The sequence below is a fragment of the Pelecanus crispus genome, chromosome 10, assembly GCF_030463565.1.
Source record: "Pelecanus crispus isolate bPelCri1 chromosome 10, bPelCri1.pri, whole genome shotgun sequence".
Classification (NCBI taxonomy): domain Eukaryota; kingdom Metazoa; phylum Chordata; class Aves; order Pelecaniformes; family Pelecanidae; genus Pelecanus; species Pelecanus crispus.
This window is the reverse complement of record NC_134652.1, coordinates 13,904,387-13,916,937: the sequence shown is the minus strand read 5'-3', so window position 1 is coordinate 13,916,937 and position 12,551 is coordinate 13,904,387. Positions and strand designations below refer to the sequence as shown.

At 42.6% G+C, this 12,551-nt stretch overlaps 1 protein-coding gene across 1 annotated transcript in view; it reads left to right on the top strand.

Moving 5' to 3' along the window:
• Positions 1 to 12,551, top strand: part of SORCS3 (sortilin related VPS10 domain containing receptor 3) — a 316,586-nt gene that overhangs the window by 216,988 nt on the left and 87,047 nt on the right. Inside the window, exon 6 of the mRNA XM_075718061.1 lies at positions 7,864 to 7,928. Coding sequence (XP_075574176.1) covers positions 7,864 to 7,928 — 65 coding nt within the window. The remainder of the gene's footprint in view (positions 1 to 7,863; positions 7,929 to 12,551) is intronic.

The following is a 12,551-nucleotide window of genomic DNA, read 5'->3' as shown; positions in this document are numbered from 1 at the left end:
TTTTGGTGTAAAACATTACTTGAATGGGTCATGTTTAAGATACTTTTGCTAGGAGACAAACTCAAAGGAATGTTACAAGTCTTCTAAACATTCCCTTCTGGGGAGGGAAACAGTAACTCCAGCAAATTCCTTGGCTGCAGGACTGCTGGGCTGAGCTGATGACATCTTTGAACGTGTACTTTGCTTTTCTAAAGTGGTCAGAAACAGGGCTGATTCATGTTTCCTGAAAAAACAAAGCAATAATCTATAGCAATTCCCCATCTACATCACTTTCAAAGGAGGGTAGCCAAGCACTGGGCAAACACTCATTAACTGGGCTCCATAATATAGTAGGCACTAAACTAATTTTAAACCAAATGCAGGGAAAGAGATGAAAGTCACTCAATATGTCAGTAATCAGTCTCGGAAGAGAAACAAAAACTCTGTGCTTGAGTTTCACAGATTTGTGCAAAGCACAGCTGGCTACAAAATGTAATTTCCCTGATTTATTTATTTTTTCCAAAAAGTTGCAAAAAACCACACCCCCCCCTACCTCCCTGCCCCCTGCAGACCATTTTACTCCCAAATATTCCATTAGGAAACAAAGATTTTTGGTTAAGTAGAATGAACTATCCACTGGAGTGGATTCACCCCCACCCCCACCCAATAATTTGGCTTAGATTTTGATCACCAAAATGACTTTTGTACACAATAATTTCTGGATTTGGGGTTTCCATTTCTTCTCCTATTTTTATATTTTTTCCTCTCCTATTCCAAAAAGAGAGGGATAGTGGGGGAAGAAAAGGATGAGAAGGGAGACAAAGCTAAAAATATGTTATTTTTAGTGTTTCCAAAAATACACTTTTGTTCTTGTTTCCTCAAAGGATTTGACATTTAGAATATTAAAAACAATTATATAAAATAAAGAGTGTTCTGCAAAAAATGTCCCTTCCTTCAGAAGGCAAAACAGAATCAAACTTTTCTGTTGGAATATGTTCCAAACTTGTCCACCATTAATTTTGCCGGCCTCTAATCCCAGGTAAATCCCCTCTCCTCTTTAGAAATGCCTTCCTCAAAGCATCACTGTCTGTTGGATGCATGTGGGACAGAGAGCTGATGGTATATTGTGCACTGAAGCTTTGAGACTTCTTCAAGACAATAACATCTTAACTTGACAAGCTGATGCTTCATTACTTCCACCATATCCCATTGCTGGTGTTGCTAGGACTTGGCAAAAAGAGGCTTCTTATTCAATTAGAATAATCCCCCAGGGCTGCTTTTATATATCCCAGATCGGCTCTACCCTGATAAGTCAGGAGCAGCAGGCTTCATGGGAGTAGCTTATTTAGTTTGTAAGTAAACAGCAGGAGTGTGACTGTACCTGGGACCACACCTGCTATGAGTGCTTGCTTGATGTAGCTGACAGATCTGCTCCCTCCGTAATTCTCAGTCCCCATGAGAAGTTATTTCAGGCTGGGAAATTCAGATGCCACCTCCAGCACATGCCCTGCCAGTGCTGCTGGCCCTTTCAAACCTTGACAAGGCTGTGAGTAAGGATCTTCATCCTTCTACCCACATACTTTTTTGAGTTTATTTTAAAAAAATGTGGTTATCTCTATTGGGGTTTATAGTATAGGTTGGGGAAGAAATGCCAGAGGACTTTAAAGGACTAAGACCTATTAACCGGATGAGAACTAGACACAGAATTATTTGTACTTTCTTAGGTTTTGGTATTAGCATACAGAGAAAAGAAAAAAAACCATGAATCAACAGCAGCTTTGTTCTGTTGATAAATATCCTTTAAAGGTGTTCTCAGGTTCAGTGGCATTTCTTTCCCATTGCTATTAATTTCTGTGATATAAAGAGTCACCTTCTTTTATGTACTGGGAAGAGGAAAAAATGTTTCTGTGTGCAGCAGAACCTGCTGTCTTGTGTGGATTCTCTAGTGATCGGTGACATGGTTGAGCCTAAATGTCAGCTTTTCCTTCAAGCAAAGGATTGATTTAGACTTCTTTCCTCTTCCTGGCCTCCTGTATCCATGAAACAACTGTTTGTAGCAATTTTGTAGTTCTGCAACCTCTAATCCACTGAGTTTACAGGTAATTCATTTAGACATTCAGCAGGTAGTGGGGATGAGATGCAGGTACGCAGATGCATGTATGCACATATGGAAACACATGCAGAGGCTGTGAACACCTTAAGTTTTGTCTCCTACGAGATACCAGGCAGAACGCCTCCTTAAAATTCATTTGGACCTTTTTAAAAAGGATTGGCTCTGCTAAAAATAAATTAGCTGAGAATAAACACTTGGCAATTTTTTTGCCTTATCTTGCAAGCTAAGTCTCATAACAATTACTTCTGCCGATGTCCAGAATTGTAGCATCACAGAAATTAGTACTGGAAAAGACGTAGAAAGCTCCAGAGACCTGGCTAAGACGCTTTCTTACAGTATCTTCCTTCCCAGCTTTTTTTCCAAGCTTCATTTGAAATATGCTGTGCAAGGAGATTTTGTCCGTAACTCTTCAGAGACCTCATCACATCCTACCCCATTCAGCAGCACCTCCCCCTTTTCAGCCATAGAGAATGGTACTGTATTTATGTGTTTAATAAATACATTCTTTCCCACAACAGTTCAACATTTCTATCTGCTCTTAACTAAGGTAGTTTATGGCGTGTTATCGGCCTGGGTTGTATGCAGCTTGTGTGCCCATTGGCTGTTATGTGCACAGAGTTAATGACTGATGGATCTAGTTTTAGACTTGACTGCAGTAAATAACAGATGAATACACAGAATCCCCTTGACTATCTGAAGGTAACTGCAGTTATTGATACCTAGGCAAATGTGATGCAATATCAGATGGAGAAGGTAGGCTGTTGGACCATGTTGGAAAGGTATGTATAATTTAGCAACAGTGCTACGTGAAAAGATCCAGATGAGTTGACCAGGAATTGTATGGATCAGTTTCTGCTCCCATCTGCCCATATAGATATGGCCCTTTTGTTGCTTGGATGAGTTAGTCCCATGCACTGCTTGGCTGGTACCACACAGAAGTGTTTATTCACTTCTGGGGCAGGATACAATGAAAATTGCAGCAGACTAATTGGCAACACCCACTAATTTGACTGCAGTTGCCTGCAGCAAGAGGATGTGTTTTTCCCCCCTTTACGTGTTATTGCACAATAAATGCGTCTTGTTCCTTCCCATTTCCAGCCCTTATCTACTGCACATCGTGCTAAGTAGTTTCCGTCTGTTTCCTGCGTCTCTTTACATGAGCAGTGACAATTGCCTTCAGTTTGACATCCCAACCTGCAAAAATGAGTTTCCAAGTCGGCATCTTGGGAAAGTCTCAATCCATTGTAAAAGTTTTGATTTTGTTTTCAAAGTCAGATGTGCTGAATGCCACCTTGACTGGTCATAAACCCTGGCAAAAAGCTCATTCCAGCAGATTCCAGACCAAGTTTGAAAGGCTGATCCCTGTGACCTGACTTTTTAACCTTGTTGTAAATCCTTGGCACAAATGTTGCTGATGTCCAATGATACCCACCTCTACCCCCCAAGCTAATGGGTCCAGGAAATGGAGAAATAGAGCATCTCTTAGTTCTCTATCGATGGTTTAGGGAGCAAGGATCAACAGCAGGCAGTCTGAATTGCTCAACATTCTTGATCTAAGATGCTAGAGTAGCTAAATCTTCATGCTGTCTTTCATTGGTAAATGCCTGATGTCTGGAAAATGGGTAGGAAAAAAAACCGCAAAAATGGTTTATTCCATGGAAGGGCAGCAGATTTGGTAGAAACAGTAAGCTGAGGTGTGCAGCAGGCAGGTAACCCAGAGAGTCTATGTATTTCTTTTTTCCTTTCTTCGCATATGCTAGCATGTCTCATTTTGAACTGTCTACTGTATTATATAGAAACATTTCAGGAACAGCTACTTACAATGCAGATTACTGTGTATTCCTTCCCCTTCTTGCTTGGTCTTCCTCCCGGTCAGAGATGAAATATCATCAGAGCGGCCTAGTAAATGTGCATCCATGCACAATGCTCTTCCCTCAAGATAGAGATAAGGATCTTGCCTGGGTCCTATCTATCCTTCAGCTTTCAAGAACACACAGTCCTTTCAAAATGAAGGGAGGAAGGATCTTGTGAAAACCAAGAGCTACCTACCACAAGAACAAAAAAGAAAAGCAGCAGAAGATAGAGGAAAAAGTAACTACTGCTTCCTTCCTAATGGGATTCAGAGGTAGTCTGAATTCTTAATTGGCCAGTGATCCTGCACTGGCTGCAATACTGGCTGCAGGCTCCACATTTTCAAAAACTGCCTTTGCAGCAGTCAGGGAACAAGTCAGCAGAAAAACAATGACCTCTCCTGTCACTTCTGCCTGCATCTTCTGAGCATTTTCTCATCCGAGTGGTGATAAATGAATATGGATGGTGGAGGATGTTGATTTAGCATGGTTTCTCACAGCAAGAGTGCCCTTTTTTTCCTCCCCATGGCCATCCAAGGCAGCACAGGTGCATTTTTGTGGACCTTGGTTTAGTTTCTGCTGTCTGGAGCTTGTGCACATACAAAACACAGAGCCGAGCTGTGCATGGAGCCTGAGGTGTGACCATGTGGCAGGAAAACTGTTTTCAAGCTGAACTTAGGCTTCTGAGTGTTTTTAAATACTCCTGTCCTTGTAAGCCTCTGAAATAGAGCCGTTTGTCAGCCAGAGCGCCATGAAACCCCTTCTCAGCCACCCCACTCTGTGGGCTCCACTTGGTTGTGGAGAACACTCAAGGGAAGTGGTAAGTCAGGGGATGCTGACATCTCTCCTCATCATACTTTAGTTGCTCAAATAGTTTTGAGCAGTGCATCCTCCAAATGTTCTTCAGAGAGATAATGTATGAGAAAATATAAGGCTGTGAAGGTGTCTCTTCTTGTTTTGTTGCTGCTCTTGTATTGCCAGACGTGAGAGGTTGTTGCAGTGAGTTCTCAAGACCAGAGAAATTACTGCATGGGGTAAAACAATAGCTTTCCGCTCTGTATGTGCATTTTTGCCGCAGTGCTCCAGGACCTGCATTCACATTTGCTTTTTCCACTATCTAACTTTTTTGCATTCTTCATGTAAAACTTCTCCAGACAAATGATGAGATGCCATTTACTGAAAATACCCATATTCAGGAGTCAGAGCACTGCAAAGCAAAGCTGTGTTCTTTGCCAGTGGGAACAGGCGTGAGGTGAGGCATGAAGAAACAGCATTGATTGGGGATTTGTTTTGCAATCAGAGTCTTTGATATAACAGAGTGACTTGGTTTGGGAGAAGGAAGGATGACCGATGCATGACTTCACAGGCTTGTTATCTGCCTGCAGATAACAGGAGCTTGTCTTGCTTTTGGGTTGCAGAAGATTGCGTTGTGAGCTTTTCCACTTGAAGCATGGTATTTGGCAAGCAGAGGAGTACTACTGGGGGTGGTGTATGCTGGTCCTTTTTTCATCATCATTTTTGTCCTGAAAAGAAACATTAGGCTTATCAAAACTAATTAAGGAAACAAGTAGATGGCACTGGGAAGGAAATTCAAGCTAGAATGACATGTTTCAGGAGACTTCTGTCGTCCCTTAGTGCTCATGTAATGGCCATTATAAGTGGAGTCGATCCACAGAGCTTGTGTATGCAAACACACAATGGTATTGGGTATTTTGGATTTTGTTTGGAAATGCTTAGGTTCTTCAAGTTACAGTGCCTTCTAAAATGGATATTGTTGTGGCAGGCCTTATACTGATGTTTCTTATTACCTGGCCCAGGAGTAGGTTTGCCCCATTGCTGCAGGGGCGCACAGTGCCCGCTCCATCTGGAGGGGAGGGACCCAGGAGGTGTTGCGGGGAGCAGGTGAGGCAGCCTGGCATGGTGGTGCCAGGACACAGTAGACAGCTGTGTGTAAAAGGCTGGTGTCTGGCTTCCAGAAGGAAGCCTGGAAAGTGCAGCCTCCAGGGTGAAGGCTGGATTTAAGTAGGAGGCCTGTCGGGAAGAGCTGTGGGGCAGGTCCCTAATGTGTTCCCAATCTGTACCTTAAAGTGCTGAAATTGCCCCTCCCTTTGATAAAGTTGTGATGAATAGATATGTTGGTAAGCAGGTACCCCTGTCCCTATTGGCATGTCATAGGTGAGGGTCATGATTGCTGAACAGCTGAAATTACAGTATTTAGGGCTAGTTATAGGAAAAAAAAGCAGAAAACTTCTGCTGTGGACTAGAAAGATATGTGGGAAATAATGCTGTTGCACACCATAATGTTTTTCACTGACAATTTAAGGAATTTCTATTTGTCCTGCTGTCACTGTTAACTGTGTCCAGATATTTTGAAGATTTGACCCCGATAATTACTGGGTCACAGGGACTCAGGCCCATTCTGGCATCCTTACTGATAACAAACAGTGCTTTCTTCCTTGTGGGATCACCCTGAAACTGATGGTAGCGATTAAGGAGTAGCCTGTTTCTCACTGGGAGTAAAATGATGAAAGCTCTGCCTGTACAGCTTTGTTTTGTTGTGTTGGGTTTTTTTGGCCACAATTCACAGTGTGTTGTGAATGGACTCGCTATTGATGCGGTGCTCTAGTTAACAAGCAGTGCCAGTTTCAGTTACCTACGCAGTGGGTCATAATGTAGTTGTTTTGGCGTTTGCAGCACTGGCTGATCTTAGCTGAACTTTGGCACATTGTATGTTGGTCATTGCTTCAATTGCTATGTTTTTTGTGAGATCCACAAAAATGTATCAGAGCATCTGTATTTTGTTTGTTCTTTTTTTTTTCCTTTCCTTTCTTTTTTTTTTTTTTTTTATCTGTTGATGACCCAAGGATGAAAGCAGAAAAAGATTGTGATAAAAGTGTTTCAGAACATTAGGGAATTGTGAACGTTGGCTGGCTTGGAGGGAATCTATTATTTACAATCTACTGTATCAAATTCAGCTTCCACCAAATTAGAAACTGATTTTTGTCGTTGTCCTCTTTTAATCTAACCCTTTGGTTAACTCAGGAGAAGCAGCTCCATAAATCACGTGGACATCTATGGATTTTTTTTTTTTTCCCCCTGCCAGCCATTGTTAGGACTAAATGTTCATCTCCCAGTGATTCTTATCAGCCAGGACACTAATAATAACATTTCTGTTCTGGGCTTGACTTTCCCTCTGCCAGGAGGAAAAATATCTTTGTAATGTGCCTTGCAAAACATTTTTAGGGAGTAAAATAACAATGCACAGGAAGATTTAACTCGAGGTGCTTGGGTTTCAACCGCTGAGGTTAAAGAAACTCATTGTGCCTTGTTTCATGATTATCAAGGACCAAGGGGTGAATAATGAATACTTTCTCACTTTTTTTAATCAGAAAAAAATCACCATGCATATGTGCATCATTGTTTTTCTTTTGACGATGAGGAAACTGAGGTAAACAGTAGCAAGATGGCCCAGCAAACCAGGGCAAATCAGGAAACTCAATGTCTCATGTCACTATTCAGCCAAGTAAAAACCCTTTTTAATTTGCTGTCTGTAAGCATGAGACTGTGCCCTAATCTTTCCTTCAGCCATTAAAACAGAACTCTGGTTTTACTGGGTCTTGGAACCAGCTTGCTTTGCCACCACAAGAATGATAATTGTAGTCTTGGTCTTGTAGACAAGGGATAGGCAGGTTCACTCACCAGTGCCTGGGACGATGTCTGTCTTAAAGGTTAGTATGTGGCCCCTGGAAGTGGGCTGTGTAGAAACACAAAGGAGACAAGTTGGGAGGTAGGGACCTACATGCCAGCTGTCACAAGATAGACTTGAACTGGTTTTGCTTTCCCTCACCCTCTCTCTGTCTGACTGCAGCCTTTCATCTAACTGGCTGCCTTCTCTCTCTCTCTCCACCTCTCTCCCCCCAGGTCGGTGACCGGTTTGGATAAAGAACCTGACCTTGTGCACATGGAAGCCCGGACAGCTGGTGGACGTGAGTGCCTGCAGCCAACGCTGAAAAAGTGGGCTTTGAGTCAAGAATGGAATGGGAATGGAAATTTGCTTTAGTCATTTTCTCTCCCCATTTACATTTTAATTGATAGGAAAGGTGTGGGTCATGTGGTTTGATGTGAGGCATACTCTTATCCTTAGCCCGTGGGAGGAAATTCAGAGGCTGCAGGGCTTGTGTATGTGGAGACGCTGGGCAGAAGCACAATCTGTTGGGCTAAGGAGCTGTCTATTCTGTTCTCTATTTAGCTGTTTCAGTATCATGTATTTTACATGAACCATAAAGAGCTGGGCTACCAGCACTGTGCAGTACAGCTTCTGTGCATTTCCAGAGGTGTTCAGAACGGCTAGGTTCTGGGAATCTGAGAAATCACCTACAGTCAGACTTCTGCTCTGGCCAGAATGTCCCTATGCCCCAGGTACCCTTTGTCTCATATTCAAAAGATTTTTCAGTTTTGCTTATGATACATGAATAGGTGCTCCATACCAAAACATTACAGGCCTTGAAAAGGTACCTGGATCTGAAGTAAGAAAGAAAGGAAGGAAAAAAAAAAAAATCTTAACCCCTCACTGAAATGAATCTAGCCACGTTTGCGGTAGAATAGATTCCTATGTAATAAAAAGACAGTATTAGAAGTTGACTTTTTCCACCACTCTCTCCAAACTGTTTTAGGTATTTTACACAGCAACTACAGTGTGGTAATGCATCTGCTCCTGGGGTGGAACCGACTTTACTCCAGCTCAGTGCTACACAGCATGGGACACGTGTCCCATTTACACTACAGGGACAGTGTGTAGACAGCAGCATAGGACTGAAGTTGTAGAGGATTTCTGGGAGGAAAAGGCCTCATTTTTGTTGATTGCAAACTTTTCTCTGTTTTAGTCAAGTGCTGTGTAGGCCAGATGTGGTGTGAACAAGCTCCTGTCTATCAGGGTGGCTTCTCTGAGGCTGTGGATATTCTAAAATCATTCATTGGCCTCCCACTGCTCTTTAGTGGTGGCAGCTGAATAAATAACCAGGCAATAAAAGCTCACGGGTGACAGCTGTTTGTTGAATATGTAGAAACAGCAAATCAGGCTGGCAGGTGGGTGGGCAAGGTAGGGAGGCTTCTTCAGTGACTTTGCTGCTGTGTGTGCTGTTGCAGGGGTGCTGGGAGAAGTGGCCAAAAACAAGTAAAAAAGCAAGCAAGTAAGCAAACAAACTGCTGATGGAGTCTGTTCTCAAACTAAGTTTAAACTTGCTCACCCAGCTATTTGAATATTGGATGTGTCAAAGATGTAGATGCTTTGTTGGAAAGATAGCTCCCCAGCTCGCAGACAACTCTCTTCCTTCAGGTCTTGTTTGCTTGAGGGTTTGCTGTTTGTTCTTGTTTTAATGTATAAATTCAGCATTTTGAAATTGGCAGTTGATGGTATTGAGGGTTTCACTGAAAGTCAGACTTAACCCAGTAGTGTCAGCAAAGCAGACCCATCGTAAGCCATCGTCCCAGCAGACAGCAGGCACAGGCGAGACCTGGCGGGCTGTGCTGGCCCCGCTGGCATGTTCCGCTGAGGGACAGCACCAAAATGACTCCTCTCCCAGCCAAGCACAGCACAAAAGAACCGTGTTGCTCCAATTAGAGTTCTTAAGGCTTAAAACGATATTAGTTCATGTTACAATACATTGACTGCCTCAAAGCTATAGCCTCACCTGGTGTGAAATGGCACAGCTCTGTATACTTAGGAATGGGAGGTTGAACTTGTCTCCTAGTTGCTTCTGTAACTAAAATGGGCCTTCATGCTCTCAGTGAAACGGCTGAGGCACTTACACCTGCTGGAAAATGGGTCCCTGCAGTTATTTCCTCTTGATCAGAAAGTTTCTGATGGAAGTTTTCCTCAGTAGTGGGGAAAAGGAAGGGGAGGCTTTTTTAATGCCTCTGATGTCAGTGTGGTGGCTTAGTCATTTATTTGATGCATTAACAGATGTAGATTTGAGTATTCCCATTGCTTACTTCAATTCAGGGGCAGGAATCCCTGCCTTCAGTGTCCCTGGCCACTTGAAAAGTACATGATTCTTCTAGAGGGGGTATTTGTGTTTCTTCCTCTTCTGTTTTTCTCCATGCATTTTATTTAAAAGAAAAAAATAAATAAAAGGGGCGGGGGGGGGGGGGAAGAAGTGGTATTTAGGATTAGACTCCTGAACTTGATGGTTTTTTCTTTTTTTTTTTTTTTTTTTTCTTTTAGCAGTAATGGGACTCAACCTATCTGATACCAGTTCAGACACTGGAGCCTAAAATATGCTCTCTGGCTGGGAACAGGTGGTGGGGCATGCTAGAGTCTCATTCATCCATAAATGATTCAGGGCTATCAATAAGTTCATGCAGCTGGGAGGTGGAAGTCCTGTTCACCACGCTGGTGTCTGTCTTCCAGACATCTTGCCCCATGGTTTTGTCTGTCTGGCCACTAGGAATAGTAGTGTCTCTGAAAAAAACATCTGCCCCAGTGTCTAGTCTCCTTAAATATTTGTAAGATGCTGCTAATTCTAGTGCCTAGCTAATCTCAAGCTGTTCCTGTCTTTTGTAGCAGATGAAGTTTTTCACATTTTTTTGACATCTTGGCAGAGCTGTTGTAGCAGAATAATAATCTAGGCTTGCATTTTTTAAATTATAAAAGCATGTAGGAGCCTTGGGCACTGTACCTTCTGCCTGGGTGTAATAGGCAGTAGCAAGGACAGGGTTGGATGCAAGGGAACTATTACAAATACACTGACACAAGCACCCACCAGCACTCCTGGGAAAGATATATTAAACTTTCTGATGTTCAGTGAGATAATCTTCTCCCCACTCACAGATACGATGCAATAAACAGTATTTTAATTAAAGGGAGAAGAGGGGAAAAAAACTAACCAGAAAGATAAAGCAGGGTAACTAATTCCTGGGGAATAATTTACAGTCCTATCTCCATTGCTAGATCCTCTTTTCCTTTGGGGGAAAAATTGTCAAGGCCAGCTAGTTTTTTCTCCTTCCCATGGTAACCTTCACTGGCAGTTTATGATTTTAAGTCTTGCCTGGCACCAGGACCTGACTTAAGCTGAGCCAATCTGCCACTGCAGCTTGTATCCATCAGCTGCCCTTCTCCCCATTAGCCAAGCCATGCCTGTTTTTAGCTGGCTTGTTAACACTGCCAACGAGGAGCACGCCCTGCTGTCCTGTGTCTGTGTAAGTCATAATAACCTGCACATAGGTCTGCCCTTGCAGCCTTCAGCTCAGTGACAGGTTGACTATTTCAGCATCTCTTTTCAGGGACCCACATCTTTGGTGTTATCCACCAGAGAGAGCCTTTTGTGCTCCTGCTTCCTGCCAAAGCTGTCATGACTGGTAGGCAAAGAAGAGACTTAGTAGTTTGGCTTATTTCACCAGTTTATCACTCCAAATTTCAAGAATTTGCCTTGGTTTTATCACTTCTAAAAAGGGTAAAAATATACTCTGAATTCTCAAGATGGGAGACTATGTTAATTAGCAATGGGGAGGTGTTTCAAGCTCCTCAACTTGAAAATGGCTGCACATCTGAGAAAGCCATTCCTTAATCCTAAGTGAGATAAGTTGGTGGGAAGGGTTTGTGCGGAGGTATGGATGCTGGGATTTGAGCTGCAGCACACCCTCCAGGCTGCTTGATGTCCATATTGCTTCATTCACAGATGGGCTGAGAAAGTAGCTGGATGTTGGGTTATAAGCACGAGAAGTTTTTGAGGCTGTCTAGGAAATAGGGAGCTCTTCTCAACTCCTTTTGCAGTGGAACATAATAAAAAGAACACAAAGTCCCCCAAAACCCAAACCCCCTAATTCTGGTGTTTTGTGGGATATATATAAATTGGAAATAATCCCTAGATAGAAGGCAACCTCCCTCAAGGCATGCATCTCCCAATGAAAGGTAAGCAAGGCTTTAAAGGCATAGCTTGGACACATGCCACCTGCCCCTCTGGGTGGCCATCCTTTTTCTTTGTGGCTGTGCAAAACAGGACTGAAAAATTAGCTCCCTTCAGAGAAGAGGGAGATAACAGCTTGGAAGTTAAGGTGCCCAGTTCTCTCTTAATTGACATTTTTGTTGAGGGGCCCTGTACTTTCTATATAGGGGAAGATGTGCTCTGCAAATGGGACCATAGCTCATGAAAGGATCATAGCCTTTAAGAAGCTGGAGCAGGGACTTGGGGTTGTTTCTTGCTTCCAGTCACACACAAATGTGAACTGCGTGCTGTCATACTTTCACGTGATTTTTTAAAATATATTTTAAAGAGAATTATTTTCTTGGTTTTGTGGGGCAGCAGGAAGCAAGGCAAGACTTGAATTTATTTTTGTGTCCAAAGGCAGACAGGTTTGAAGATAATTTTTTTGCATTTGTGTTTTCTTTCATAGTCCTTGTGTTGTAAAATATATGAAAACAAGCAAACAAGAGAATAAATAGAAAATGGGTAGTCAGCTACCCCTCTTTTCCACCACCAACTTCCCATGAATATTAATTAGGTGCCATTCTTTGCGTATATTTGATTGCTGGTGTAACACACTCAAAATGACACATTTCCCAATAGGCAGGAAGCTAGCTGTCATATCAACACTTGTGATTTATTTGCATT